Source organism: Topomyia yanbarensis, chromosome 3, assembly GCF_030247195.1.
Source record: "Topomyia yanbarensis strain Yona2022 chromosome 3, ASM3024719v1, whole genome shotgun sequence".
In the NCBI taxonomy this organism is placed as follows: Eukaryota; Metazoa; Arthropoda; class Insecta; order Diptera; family Culicidae; genus Topomyia; species Topomyia yanbarensis.
The window spans coordinates 358,975,397-358,990,856 of record NC_080672.1 but is presented as its reverse complement, the minus strand read 5'-3'; the positions used below and the strand labels follow the sequence as shown (position 1 = coordinate 358,990,856).

At 36.7% G+C, this 15,460-nt stretch overlaps 1 protein-coding gene across 6 annotated transcripts in view; it reads left to right on the top strand.

The window, feature by feature from the left end:
* The first annotated feature begins 2,944 nt into the window (after positions 1–2,944).
* The window catches only part of LOC131692000 (terminal nucleotidyltransferase 5C), a 360,737-nt gene continuing 348,221 nt past the window's right edge, over positions 2,945–15,460 (top strand). Inside the window, exons 1-2 of one of the 6 annotated variants that reach the window (XM_058978819.1) lie at positions 2,953–3,233; positions 3,990–4,651. In XM_058978819.1, coding sequence (XP_058834802.1) covers positions 4,616–4,651 — 36 coding nt within the window. In that variant the 5' untranslated portion in view covers positions 2,953–3,233; positions 3,990–4,615. Of the gene's footprint in view, positions 4,652–15,460 lie in introns of all 6 variants that reach the window. The other 5 variants (XM_058978818.1, XM_058978820.1, XR_009305894.1 and 2 more) reach the window with 5 other exon arrangements.

The following is a 15,460-nucleotide window of genomic DNA, read 5'->3' as shown; positions in this document are numbered from 1 at the left end:
TGCAATTGGACTAATAATTCTATTTTAACCATATAGCCTAAGTACAAAAACTAAACCACTGTTTCATGAAGCCCATCCACAGATTGAAATTTAAGAATTATTTAGTAAAATACAAATTTTGAGCGTTTTTTCAAAACGTCATATCTGCAATGAGTTACTCTCTTTGTTTACTTTCTCTCCTGTAATAATTCGGTCACTTTAACATTTCTTGAGCGTTTTTTCAAAACGTCATATCTGCAATGAGTTACTCTCTTTGTTTACTTTCTCTTCTGTTAATAATTCGGTCACTTTAACATTTATCCCTCAGCTCTTTGCATAATATGCTAGTTAAAACCACCGTCTTTCGATCTGTACTGTAAAATAAGTGAAAAGTGTTATAGTGACGCCGTAAAAATCGAAAGAGAATGTATAAACAGAGAGTAACTCATTGCAGATATGACGTTTTGAAAAAACGCTCAAGATTTATCCCTCAGCTCTTTGCATAATATGCTAGTTAAAACCACCGTCTTTCGATCTGTACTATAAAATAAGTGAAAAGTGTTATAGTGACGCCGTAAAAATCGATAGAGAAAGTAAACAAAGAGAGTAACTCATTGCAGATATGACGTTTTAAAAAAACGCTCAAGAAATCAAAATCATTTTTTGAGAGCCCGGAACTCAAAAACACTAGAGTTCTGAGCGTTTTTTTTAAAAAGACATATCTACAATGAGTGACTCTCTTTGTTTACTTTGCTTACTTTCTCTTTCGATTTTTACGGCGTTATTATAGCACTTTTCACTTATTTAAGGTTGGACAGAGAGTGCGCAAAAATCGAAAACGAAAAAAAGCAGTTTTTTTCCACACCGTGTGTTAGATCTTCATAAAAATCAATCAGCTTATGTAGAATGTTGATTCAATACTGCTGATTGATTTTTATGAAGATCTAACACACGGTGTTGAAAAAAACTGCTTTTTTCGTTTTCGATTTTTGCGCATTCTCTGCCCAACCTTAAAGTACCGATCGAAAGACGGTGGTTCTGACTAGCATATTATGCAAATAGTTGAGGGATAAATGTTAAAGCGACCGAATTATTAACAGGAGAGAAAGTAAACATAGTCACTCATCATAGATATGGCGTTTTGAATAAAAGGTCTAGAATTTTTTAAATGGTCGGTCAAAATCCATGAGATAATTTTAGTAAAGTATGAAATAGAACACAAATTTCAGTCTCTAATACACAGTTCACAAAAAAAATCTTATGAATGCACGTTAAAATCGTTTTGAGTGTTAAGCTTCAAATTTTTCTTCTGATTAGTCTTTCATGTCGTATAAACTTTATGATATAATTTACGATTAGCTTTATAGTATAAATTGAACCATATTTGGTAATTTCTGTATTCTCCAGGACGAACCTTTGACCACAGCTCAGTTTGGTCTTATCAGTTGCAACACCTTCATTACGTTATCGTCCATAAAACCACTTACGACGTCTTTGTAATTTTTACAATCTAAAATGCGTGCCTTATTCTATTATATTCTATTCTAATTTTTGCACAGCCAGTATTGAAAAGCATCCTGGAAAACACTGCAGTTATTCTGAAGTGTTTTTCTTGTCAACATTAATATTTGAAGCATATTTTCATATGTCGCAAATATTGAAACTGCCAGGCCTATTGTTTAGAATTGGGAAGATGTTTCAAAATTAGACGGCAATTGAATTATTCATTAATTGAATAATTTAATTAACGACTTGTTTTGAATCTTAAAGGCGGAAGAAACGAGAACAACCGTACCGACCGTTTCAGTTTGAAGGGGATATAATATATGGGAGTGACTTGGCTAAGAAGGTTAATGTCACTCTTTTGGTCCAAACGAAAATACGTGCCTTTAAAGAAAAAACATGTCAATAATCTCACGGTAAAGAGAGACAAGCTTCCCCTAAGCTAGTAACTTTTCCTAATAATAAGTAATGTAGCCATTTGAATGTGGTTAGAAGGAAAATATCAATGGTCAAAAAAACTTACGTCATACTGGGAATTTAGTATAGTAATGTAATTTTCTGTTTTATAAAGAACCGAATTCATTAACTTTTCTGTGATCAAAACAACAGTTTGGCCAAAGCTACACACGTCTTTCTAAATCATATGAAATTTTCACACACATTCGAAACCGTATACTGCGACCGCTGCCATAGACAAATAGAAACAATATTTCAAGCATTCCAGGACATTTAAAATTAGAAAAGTGAAGGTATTTCTTAATTTTTCCCATACTTGAAACACGCAAGACGCCAGTAAGCAAAATTTCAAGCAAGCAACAAACATACATACAATATCACTCGAAGATAGCACTTACTGGATGCGATTGGAATGACGTGGGCTCGTATCAAAATTTTTTCTCTCCACCTTACCGGCCCGAGTGTGTTGTTCGCTTTCTTCCCAACGCAGTATGAAGAATAAAACAGAATAATTTACTGCCAGTAGATAACCTGTCGAACAGGGCGGCGAGCTGCGACCTTTTCTTCACCGCGCATCAATCGGAAGGTGGTCGGTCATCGTTGCGTTGTGTGTTTTCAGTCAGATACCGATTGGCTGATAGCGGGTGAGTGAGTGAAGGTGTTTTGTTTTAACTTTTTTGCTGGTCCGTGTGTGTTTTGTGATTTGAAGGTAAATTGTTTTCTAGTTGCGTGTCTTGCTGCTGGTATGTCGATCTAACGGTGCGCGCCGAGTGCGGATTGCATCGACTCACGTACAGCCGTCCGTCCGTCCTTCAGGTGAAGGCAAAACAACCTTTCGCTTGACAGAACTCGCGGCCTCCGCGATCTGTCTCGGTGTTGGTGGGTGCTGCGCGTCTCACAGAGAGGAAAACTGCGCGAGAGTGAGCTACCGTGTGCGGTGTGTGTTGTCATGAGTGGCGTGAAATTCGAGAAGAGTGCTGCGAGAGTATCATCGAACTGAGGGGCCAATTGAACGCGTAGTCGTTGGTTCGTAGTCGCGGTGTCGAGTTCAGAGTTAGTCAGTCAGTATTGTCGAGCGTAATTGGTTGCGTTTTTCTGAATCACCGAAATAATAATAATAATACACAGCAAACATACAGTTTTTAGCCATTGGCAGCAGCAGCAAACTGCAGTGCATTAGCGACAGTGGCAGTGCAATTGCGATATATCGTTATATACTCGAGACCCCAGGGGAAGAAGAGCGAGACCGTATTCGCAGAACACGACATCGCAGATCAGCAAGAAGGACGAGCAAAGTAACAAAAAAAATCGGAACGAAGAAGCTTAGCGAGTTACACATAACGTTTGGTCTATTTTGCCTAATCTTTGCCAATCTGCAGTAACGATCCGTATAGTTTAGTGGTTCTGCTACGACGCAATCACTGAGAAGTGGGATAATTAGGATTTGTACGGTTAATTCGGAACGTGAGAGTGTTCGTGGTACACAGAAAACGGGTTTGAGAAAATTGTCTATTGAATTTTTCTGATCCGGCCGAGCGGGTTCATACGCTAGTGGCAGATTGAGGCGAAGAAATCGATCGGCTGAATAAACTGTGAAGCAACGACAAAAAAAACTTGCTTTTCGAAACAGGCTGGCAAATCCCATCAGAGGGAACCCGCGAATCAACCAGCTGGAGCGATCAGTTGTTGCTGTTCTGGCTATTACCGTCATCGATCGTAACTGCGCGTTGGAGTTTGCGAGCCGCGTTCTCCGCGTAGGTGTCAAGTGACGATTCGGTTGATTTTTACTTTTAGTTTATCTTCCGTTGACCACATTGTCGATTGTGATTTCCTCCTCCAGAGTGACTAACGGTGAGTCGTGGAAAATCAGCAAGACAGTTTCTTGGTGCGAGTGTCGTGTGTGTGTGTGTCTGCACCCACGAACCAGTGCCAGCTGTGTGTAGGACGAAATTCCGAGACGCTTCATTCGTTCGTCGAATCGCATTGACTACTTTTTCTTTTTTTTGTGAATTTTGTGACTGTCGTCCGATCGTGTGTCGGAAAATTTAAAGAGAAACAAGTGAATTCGAAAGTGTGCGCTTTTATGCACCCGCAGTACAAGTGATAACAATTGAAATCCATTAGCTGGAGAACGGGTTTTCTTGTGTTGCATCTCCGGATTCGTCGAAAAGGGAGCAACCAATAGCCAGCAAAAAATAAAAAATCGAGGTTTTCGAAATTTGGTTCGTTTGGAAAAAAGAAGTAAAAGAAGAAGAAATCATACGCAGATCGTATGTACAAATAGATCGGTGTGCTCGAAGAGGTAAATTTGTAATTAGTACCCCGCCAGGAGCTCGACTTCTTTCAGTTTTCTTTAGTTGTTTTCTTCGCTCGATTCATAATAAAACGTAGTCACACCGTTGACGTCCCCGACGTTGCGCCGCGCCTCCGACGCCGAACCGCCGCGCCTGCTGAGTGAGTGAGAAGAAGTGAGGTCGCTCGGAAGCAACGAGCAACCGAAGAAAACACCAGTTTCGATAAAATATATTGTATAGCAACAAGAAGAAGAGGAAAAATAAATAACATCGTAGGCTTTGTGTGTGCAAGCAAAGCCCAACCAGCGCCCATCGAACAGCCGCTGCTTTGTGTTTTTCTTTTATTTTTTTCCTGTGGATCGGATAAACAAAAATTTGTTTTCATGATATCTGCTTGGATAAATCCCTATAATGAGAAGGTACGTGGAAGCTCTTCTTTCTTAATCGTCGATTAGTTTATGTTTGTCATTATCGCGACAGGAACGGGGTCGAGATAATGCATTGAAGTGTGCATATAATTGAACGATTATCTGGTTGGGTTTGTTAATATAAGCCGGCGCTAATCTATTCCGACAAAAAGTTAGTGTCGGTTTCTGATGAGGCGAAGCCGAAACGCAAACATGTAACAAGTAAGGAAAAAAAAATTCGCCCTAGTGAGAAATTTGGTGTTTACCCAATTTTCCTCCTTAGGGTGAAATATAGCATAGTTTGTTACTATAATTCGTTTGATTGGAATTTGACTTGTACAGTTGCCACCTCTAGTGACCAGGAGATTTTCGCTGACCTGAGGGTAGCTTCGTTTCTTTTCCCTAATTAGTGGAAAAGAGTTAAGTATGCACTCTTATATCTCTGTAACTCGCCAGGATGTCAATTAAGCACTGGTTGGAAAATTGCCACATCCACCGAAGAGTATTTCGTTTTGGCAAAGCATAACACATTAAGCTGAAAAAATTTCACGATTGTGAACGGTTTTATCGGTTTAGTTAGTGGTATAATTTCACTTCTCTGCAGAATCCAAAAACACTAGCCACTATCGCTGTGGAGCATAACCCGAATGAGTATTGCACTCTTCCCCAGGAAACAAGGGAAGCAGAGTGCGGCCAACGTTCTGCAGGTATGATAGCTAAATCGAGTGGGAAGTATACCGTGGTTTGTCACCACATTTTCTGGAGAAGTTCCAAAAAAGTAGCAAAGCGCACATCCCTAGGCAAGTGATAAGGACCGCTGCAGGAGCAGCCAAAATTATCACTGGAAAAATTCGGATGATGTTGATCTGACCGGATGATTTAGACTAAAGTAGTAGCTGCAGATAGGCATCAGCAATTGTGATATTCATTCTTCTATTATTCTTCTTTTGTTTATTCCGTGTATTACATCCCAACCCAGATCATCTCAATCGGAACAAGGCGTCCAATACGTCAGGATATTTGGATTCGTGATTTTTGGACCGTTTTTTCTGTGATTCTTTCAAACTTTGAATGTTTTAATATACTTGCATCTTCGGATTTTTGGATCTTTTAATCTTTAGACCCTTGGATCTTTATATCATCAGATCTTCGGATCTTTTTTTTTTATTCCATGGTTATTCGGGTTCTTGGACTTTTGGATCTTTCTATCGTTGGCTCTTTGGTTTTTGAAATCTTCAAATCTTGTGATCTAATAGTTTTGTTCATTCGACTAGGCATTGAATCAATCAAAAGGTGACAAGTTTCCTGGTACAGGTATACCTCGATTTAACATACATTTTCCGATTCAATCATGTACGTTAAATCGATTTTTATGTAAAATCGAAATACAAAAGAAATATTTGTTTTCGAATAGAATTTTTTTTATTCATCACACGAAATATTTACGAGGATATTACTGATTGTATCCACCTAACAGTGACATAGAAACCACATATTCACAATTAAACAATTAGATTGCTCTTCTGAACATAAACAGCTTATTTATCTTAACCTTGCCACGTATTCGCCAATTCTAACAGATACTCATTTCATAAAGTTCGTCGCAAAATTTTCTCAGAATTCAGGATAACTTATAAGAATAGTCAACAAAGTTGGATTAACCATTGTGGGCATGAAGAGCACAATGCCTAATTTTAGTAAGTAAGAAAATTTGTGTTTCTGTTTTGTTTCATCCTTATCTTGGTGGACCAACCTGTCCGTCAGATAATCGCTGAATTCAAAAAGAGAACACTACTTGAGTTCATGAGCAAACGACTAGTCACGAAGTTTTGTAAGCACAGGAGTTCTACTTGCAGAAAAAAAAAACAACCAAATCGAGCCATTGTAGCGCTATAGTTCTCCTTAAGGAAAAAGTTGGATTAAATCATTTTGTACACGACAGATACAATACCTCAGTTTAAAAGTCAAACTCATCAGAATGAATAAGACATTTTAATTACAATACAAAAATATTTTAAAAAATTGTTTAATCCTTATGTACGACGAGGAGGTGGAATTCACTGGAATGTTGATGTCACTATTATCGATATCCAAAATAGCCGCGTAGCATGTGATGTCTAAAGCCATGAATTGATCCACTGGTTTCCTGCTCCCCCGTTGTATCAGGCGACAAAGACGGAAATCTTCTTTTCATTTTTTTGGATCTATCTCCTTTTTTTACACATTTCATTAGCTTAATATTTATTGAATTTATCTCCTAGATTTCTATTTAAACGTGAACATTTATTATGGTACTCCTGGGGGCCAAGTATCCAGAGTCTTCGATCATCTTAAATCGTACGCAAATGCCAGTACAGTTTATTCGAATCCCAATCTCTACTAACGACCATTCTCTACTCGTTGCAGTTGTTGAGAGTAATATATACAGATATATAGAATACGCAGTAATATATGAAGAATATAATCACAATCAGTGTCGGACTAACATTGCTTTTGTGTGCTTCCTCTGTTTAGATTAAGTAATGACTGGCACTGGTATTTAACACCGTAAGCTTTCCAAGAGTCGTACATTGAAGGAAGACTTGTATCTTCCATCATTATCGTCTATTGCATTTTTTTGTAAGAGGAACGATCCAAAATGAAGTTTTTTTTGAAAAATGTTCACATGCACTGAGAAATTCACCTGTTCAATACAGCCTGAGAAAAGAAAATTTCCTTAACCTGATATGAAGCTTACGCTAACAGGTTGTCGTTGCAAATAAACATACACATACAAATGAAAAGAACGCGCACGATAACATGCAAATGCTCGAGCATTTCACGATAATACAACTCCAGTTGCTAACGCGATCGTCTATGCGGTCTCACAAACATGAAAACGTCTCGGTGATCAAGTGAACGTTTAAGCACCTACAAATTTATCAATACAATTAGTCTTAGGCAGTATTTTAGTGGGTGACATTGCCCGTTTCGTCTGTAATGGTAGTGAGTGATTATGGCACGGAGCCCTTCAGAGATTCAAGCTGTTCTTGCTGCATCACTCTAACAAAATGAAATGAAACTGCAAAATACTATTATTTATAACTAGCATTTTTCTAAATTTATTAGAATTATTGTAGGACTTTCTTGACTTTTTTCCTCTTCATAGGATCTTTTAGATGTTCCAAACCTTTGAAATTTGTCAGAATTACTAGAAGTTCTTAGAAATCCGCTGAAGACGTTTTTGAATTTCGGATTTTCATACTTGTGAGGTTGACCGTCTAGAATGTTGTTTTTTTTTTGCATATTTTATTTGTGTAATAATTTTTGTAAAAGTTATCAAACTATCGGAACAATTGTGTAAGCTAATCTGACATTTTGTGGCTTAAAAATATAAAAACTCGGATTTATCCATGTCCATGAAAATAACTTCCCAACAGGAGTTTTCATTTTGTAGGCGCGTTTACGTTAACAATTTTTGTCAGAAACATAATCATGAACATTTTTTTAATTCTTATAATTTTAAATAAATTTAAACATTTAAACATTTGACCACAAAAGTTTTGTGTGGCTTCGCTGCTTTTTTCTGTGAGTAGTCCGAGTCTCCATCCGAGTGCTGCTATTCTGAAGCCACTGAGCGTGCGTTATCCGGATTTCGCTCATTCAATTCAAAATATTTTTTTCCTAAAATGCATGAAATTCAGCACGCAAATTTAATGTACACAATTTTTGAAGATCGCGTTGCCAGTATACCAAAGAATACTTTAAAAATTCTATAATATCTTGTTTCATGACCAGAGAACATCTCTAAAGTGAACATGTTCGTGTATGCATGCTAATTGTATATTCACGCAGTTATCCTACCCGTTCATTCATTTTTGGGAACACTCATTTGGTCAAAACTGAACAATACCCAGCAGAGCAGTCATTAAAAACTAGTTTACCTTTCGAATTTCGATTGCGAAGAATTTTGACCGATCTCTTGTAAGTTTTTTTAAAGTTTCCCTTCAAGAAGTGTGCATTGAAAAGGCAAGTACGCTGCAGCAATACCAATGATTCCAAGATCGGTTTCAACTTCAATGCTCAAGCTCGATCACTTTGGTGTGCAAAGAGAGTAACACGTGATGTTCGATTCTGCGATTAACCGCTATGGCAATGACTCCGCCGAATCCAACAATTTGATCAAATCGATGAATTGCATAATTAGAGTTACTGGTCAATTTAATATTTGGTTTTCAAAAAGTTTCGGTCACAACGACAATATGCACATTTTGTACCATCAAGAAGTTGAAAAATTCGTCTTCGCACATTGTTAGTGAAGGAGCATTGAAATGCAATAAATTAAAATTCCTACCCAGTTTGAAAAACTTCAAACATGAAGGTAAAATTTAGCAATGCAGTTATCAATTGAAACATTGATTGCTGCGAAAAGTCAATTTTCCTTCCGTAGTGCTATCTAGATCCATTAAAGCAATCGAAATGTTGTGTGGAGATGATATTGGAGACGTGGTAGTCATCGTTCTTTTTGTCGCCACTGCAACATAAGACCGCGCCGCTTTGTAAGATGGTGTGACTGAGATTGATGATCTTTGTAAAGGTTCAGAAGCGTTGGAAATTTTTCCAAATTTTAACCTTATTTTTTATTGGAAAAAATAGGTTTATTGCCAATATTGCTCATAGAAGGCGAAACACAGATGTCGAATTTTGAATTTTTGCACAACATAATAGTGTTTAAATCTCCAAACACCAGCCTTCAGGGAGGACCCAGACATGCTGGAAAAAAATTAAATATTTCGACAAGTTGAACCATTAATGAATGGTTCATTTCATTATTGTGAAAAGACTAGTCCAGTACAAAATGTAGGTAACCTCGAGAAAGACTGACCGAGCAAAAAATATAGGATGTCTTGAGAAAGACTTTTACATTTGAAAATAGACTCGGTGAGCCAAAAAATGTCAAGTTTTGTGATTGGATCGAACGGAAGTTTAAGCCGAACTGTGGCGGCACTGATAATTATTTCCTGTATGCTAAAGGCAGACACATTGTTTTGATTGTGGTAGTGTATCTGTCACAACCTGGGAATAGTTGCTGCCGCTGTATTTCTGAATAACATGTTATAACACTAGGTCTATCCTATCGTTTAACGAGTGCTAACCAAAAATGGATTCTCCAATTAAAATAAAGATATGTTGTGTGTAGCGGTTAACACGTTCCCCGCGAAAGACAAGCGAAAAAAGTATGTTTCTTTTTCTCAGGATTTTTATGAGTATGGCTTGATAGTTGCACGAATTCTGATATATTACACATTATGTTTAATGAATATATGCTCTGTTAATGATGTACAAAAACCAGTTCGAACATTGTAGATACATAGCATTTCATCAGATCCGGCGACCCGGCCCAGCATGGGCACCCTATCAAAAAAGTACTAGTGACGGTGTAGTGAGATATTGTATTGTATTGTCTTCGATTTAAAAAAGTTACATCGCACAGACTTAGACTAAACACTAACTTAATCCTTTTTTTAATTTAAACGATTTTCTGCTAATATTAAAATCAAACAAATGATAGACACTATTGAAGAGTTGACAAGAGTACTGCGTGCGATGTGTTGCGCGTCGGAAAAAATCAATTCTCCGGAAAGATCTTCCCGGAACGTTGAGGTCGGGTTTTGCTAGAAGCGCAGGAGAGTCTATGTTGTCCGTCAGAAGGTCGAAAATGAAAACTCGTTGCAGAAAGATCCGTCTGTTTCGCAGTGTAGGGAGATTGATGAGGATACAGCGATCTTCATATGGAGGAAGCTGGAAACGGTTTTGCCAGGGTAACCGACGAAGTGCAAACCTGATAAAGTTCTTCTGTATCCGTTCGATACGATTAATGTGTATGGTGTGATACGAAGCCCAAATAGTAACGCCATATTCTAGAATACTGCGTACCAATGGTGTAATATATAGTGTTTTTAAACAATACACATCATTGTAATCACGAGTGTTGCGTTGGATGAGTCAAAGTACAGCGTAGACTTTAGCTATAACGGAAGAGTTATATGCGGTAAAGCGTAGCTTACAGTCGAGAATGACACCAAGGTCCTTGACGGATACAACTCGTTCTACGGGAGCAGAACACATTGAGTATTCGAACTTAATTGGAGTATGTACTCGTGTAAAAGTGATTGTACTGCATTTTTGAATATCCACACTCATTCCGTTTCTGTCGCTCCAGTCAATGATCCTATCGACGTCAATTTGCAATGCACAACAGTCTACCATAGTTGTTATGACACGGTAAATTTTCAGATCATCAGCATACATGACTTTAGAAGACGATAATTCACTGCAGAGGTCGTTCACAAAGAGTACAAATAGAAGAGGTCCGAGATGACTCCCTTGAGGAACGCCCGATGAAATGTGGAAAGGATCCGAGAGTGTAGTTCCAAGTCGCACCGAGGCGCTACGGTTCGCAAGATATAGTGCTGGCTTCTGATTCTTCTCGAGAAACTATCAATTCCCATTTTTTCACTCAGACAATACCATGCGTATTCCTCACGCAGATTAAATGCCCAGTGGATTAGTTCCCTATTTGGTCAAATAAACACTAAACATGCAATTAAATTAGTTTGCTCAGTCCAAAGAGATGTCAGCTAGATTGGCATCAACCGGCGGATACGTGTTCCCTTACAATGCCATCAAATCAAAGAACATACGACACACTATGTGCAATTCTGAATATAATGAATAATAATATAATTATTTGCAATAAAATAAGATCGGAAAAATTAGTTGAATAACCAAGGTAGTTCATTTTCAAAGATAGCACTGTTGATGAATCACCTTACAAAATAGGTTATAAGGGACGCGGACGAAAATAGCTGACCACCGCACAGTGTTTTAAAACGTCGTTTTCGTGCTCAAAATTAATAGCGTCAATTTACCATAAAAACATGAAGCTGTTTGTCGAAGTGCGCTTGAATATTTCATTTTATACCACTGCGATGGCATATTGTATTGAACATAACACTCGGGGAGAATCGCGTCGACTAACAATCGGGCCACTATATGGAAGCAAAAAGCTATTACTTTCAGTATGTTATGATGTTGTTTGCTCCTTTTTGCTCCTTAACGAATTATTTAAGGTGGAAGTTGCCCAAAAAAAAATCGTAAAATTTGGAATATCTTTTTTAATTCAACAGATAGGAATTTACTATGTTCGGCAAAAATATGTGTTTTGATACCGCAAACAACTTTGTAGAAGATTCCAAGAAGATACGAGAACGTCTAAAAAAGTTATAATGAAAAAACTAATTTTAAGGGGTCTTCCATATAATATGTTCCATAACTCGTAAACTATTAAGGCTAGATATATGATGTCTTCAGCAATTTCTTTTGTAAAGGCATTTGCTACAATTTTGCCGAAGACACAAAGTCTCTATCTTAATTAGTTCGGAAAATAAAGTTCGTATATCACTTATAGGTGAATTAATCACTAAACGGTATACTTCTGTGGATGCGCAATCATAGGAACGACAACTTCTATGAACAAACTATATCTCTAAAGTCAACGGTTTAGACGCTATTAATTTTGAGCACGAAAACGACGTTTTAAAACACTGTGCACCGCCATTGTTTGTGAGTTTTTATTTATTTATTATTTAATTTATTTTTTTCGTTTTCGACACATACCATACAGATTACTCCTAATACTATTGTTAATATCAATATAAAAAAATGTATTGCTAACTCATTGCTAGAGAATGATCATGTTTTCATGCTAAAATCGACAAATTCGCCGACTATTACCACGAAGCATTTCTTTACAGTAGCTTTAGTGGTGCGTATGATATCTCCCCAACCAATGAACCAATTTTTGGATTTTTTTAAAAGTTCTTTCTTATTTTAATAACTAGATCATCACTGAAAGTGTTTGTAAATAGAGATTAGTTACAGAAATTTGGCTGATTTCTTTAAAATATCGATTAGTTTTAATTTCAAAAATTAGGATGGTTTGTAAAGATATCGTGCTTAATGCAAACGCTATTCTAAATAATGAAATTTTCTCGGACGCCTGCAGAAATATTTGGTCCTTTCATAGAATGCATATTTCGTCCAATGTGTCATACTGGAATTGTAATATCAATTTTATTATATGAATTCTACTGGAAATGTAATATCAATTTTATTATATGAATTCTACATACAATTTTGCATTCCGAGATATTTAACCCATTCATGCCCATGTTGATTGTGGACAACAACGTTTTTAAACAGCTATAACTTTTGATTGAGGCAAGATTTGCTCACAAAAACAAGTAAGGGTAATAAACCTGACTATTGCCTTTCATTTGAGTACTAGCAGTTACAAGGATCAGCTGTAGAACTGAAGTTATTGCAATTAGTCTGATTGGATTCGAATGGAGCAGTGCTGCCAGGGACAGTTTACGTTGACGACGAAAAATGAATTTTTCATATATCTTTGTTATGGTGCAATATAATTGAAAACTGATAAAACAAATCAATTTAGACTGTCTTTGACTACGTTTTCCACGCAATTGGACTATTGTAAATATTCTAGGAGAATTGCATTGAGCATTGGAAGATAAAAAATGAGTAGCTTCTAGCACTGCAAAGGAAGCACCTATCTTTATGAAAAAAAAACTTTCGTGTTTCTTGGTCCCACCGTTTTCAAGGAAAAATAGTTTTGAAACCCTAGATGCACTAGAAAAAAGTTGGGCATGAAAGGGTTAAGGTAATTGAAGAAGATGCTTCGCCGTAAATTCATCCCAACCCATCGAAATGCTCTGCAACGAATTCCAATTTTAGATAGAAACTTCAGCTGCTGCGTTCAGGATATCGTCCCAATCGTAATCGTGATTACCATAATTTAAGTTATCCGAGGTTGATCCAAGAAAAATCATTGAAAAGGATACTCTATAAACTGAGTGACAAGTTATCAAATGATTCAATGCCGTGTAGTCCATCAAATCTTCTGACATCTGTTTTAGGACAGATATATGGTATAAATAAACGAATATTAGTGGTTGTCTATCAGAATCACTTTCGCGTGACTTGCAATTACAATTGGGTCATTAAACCATATTGTTGTTTTTATTGTTTTCCAATATAGCTGAAGTTGAAGATATGTTTGAGCTTTTTTTGCTTTTTTGTTCAAAAAAGAATAAACAAAAATATTTTATAAAATTGAATCATCACGACCACACCTTCCATTACCTTGTTACCCCTTTGCTGGGATAACTGTCAAAAATGCTAACCCTTGTGGCTAAATTCATTGTCAAGGAAGAGCGATAGTGTCAAACGGACACGTGTTTACATGTTCGTAGAAAATTAATCAAAAAAATATTCTGAAGTTTTAATGGTTGAATTATTGCTATATTCAGAAATATGAACTCTATTGGTTTATGTAATAAAAGAAGAATTTTATTCCTAATTTAATGACCCAATTGGAGCCTTTTTTCGCGATGGGAGCTGTCATACACGCCAATATCGTCATCATGTATGTTGCCATAGTTAATACTGTCTTGATTCCTTTCTTGTTGCTTTCTGTTGATTTTGAGGTACTGGATGCAGCTATTGCAGATGTCATTATGACCTAAACGGATTTTTCTTAGTGGTTTCTGGACATGCTTTCCGTAATGTGCAGTCTGATCACAGAAATGATTCGTGCTGCTTTTTAAATAATCCTTTATATGTGCAAAGAATTGTCTGTTCAGTTGTACCGCATTGTGTTTTATTTTTCCTGGGTCACGTAGGAAGGAATGGGCCCAACCGCATTCTTACAACAAAAACATCATTAAGGGCGTCTGAGAAGTAGCTTCTCTATGTATCCACTGTAACTCAGAATTTCGACATTAACTCCTTAATTGCACCGACATTGCACCTATGCGATGCTAGAGATTTGTCCATGGTCCATATTCAGGGGCACGGTGTCTTTTTTTAACAACTTTATGCAAAAAAATTCAGCATCTCTGAAACTTCAGGTTATGAAAGAATGGGCTTTCCCCTTTCATTTGAAACCAAAATCAAAATAATCCGTCGGGGGGTCTAGAGCAACTTTTTTTTTGAAGTTTTTTTTTTCTTGAAAACATAGATTTTACAATGGAACTAGTTCATATTTCTGCCCCTAGATGGTGTTTTAGACATTCGAACAACACTAAAAGTGAAAATCTGATAGATTATTTAATTGTCTACAACTTTGTTACCAACTAAAAACCGATTTGAAATTATCCCGAAAAGTAGTTTAATATTTTAACGAATTCTAAGTCTAAGTTAGTTTCACAGAAGACCTAGTGGTTTGTTAATTCACAAGCACTTTTTTTATTTGCCAAATAGTTGTGTTTAGTTCAATAGTGAATTCAGCGGAATTTGAGAGCTTGGAAAGTCATCTTTTAGCTGAAAATTATAATTCCCTGATACAGGGCACCATTCATATTTTTGGGATGAGAAGTTTTAGATAAGTGTTGACCAAACTAGTATGATATTAATATTCTTTTCCATGATGGTAAGTGATTCCTCCCGCAGAAACAGCCTTTTCAATTATGTATGCCATCTTCTTCATTTTTTCGATTGTTTTCAGGGATGACTGATAACTATTCTTACATGAATCTCCTACTCTGTTAGCATCTTCGTATAAAATTGACTTGTCCTGAACTTCAACCTTTTATATTTGAACAAGCTCAAAGAAACTTTTAACGCACCATTGCAATATTTCGCGGATTTCGGATTTGGTTAAAAACGCTGATTATCCGTTTTCAAAATTAACTCAATGTGACAAACAGTGAACAAAAAACTTTGAGTTTTTGGATCAAGATATTTTTTTTTGGGATATAT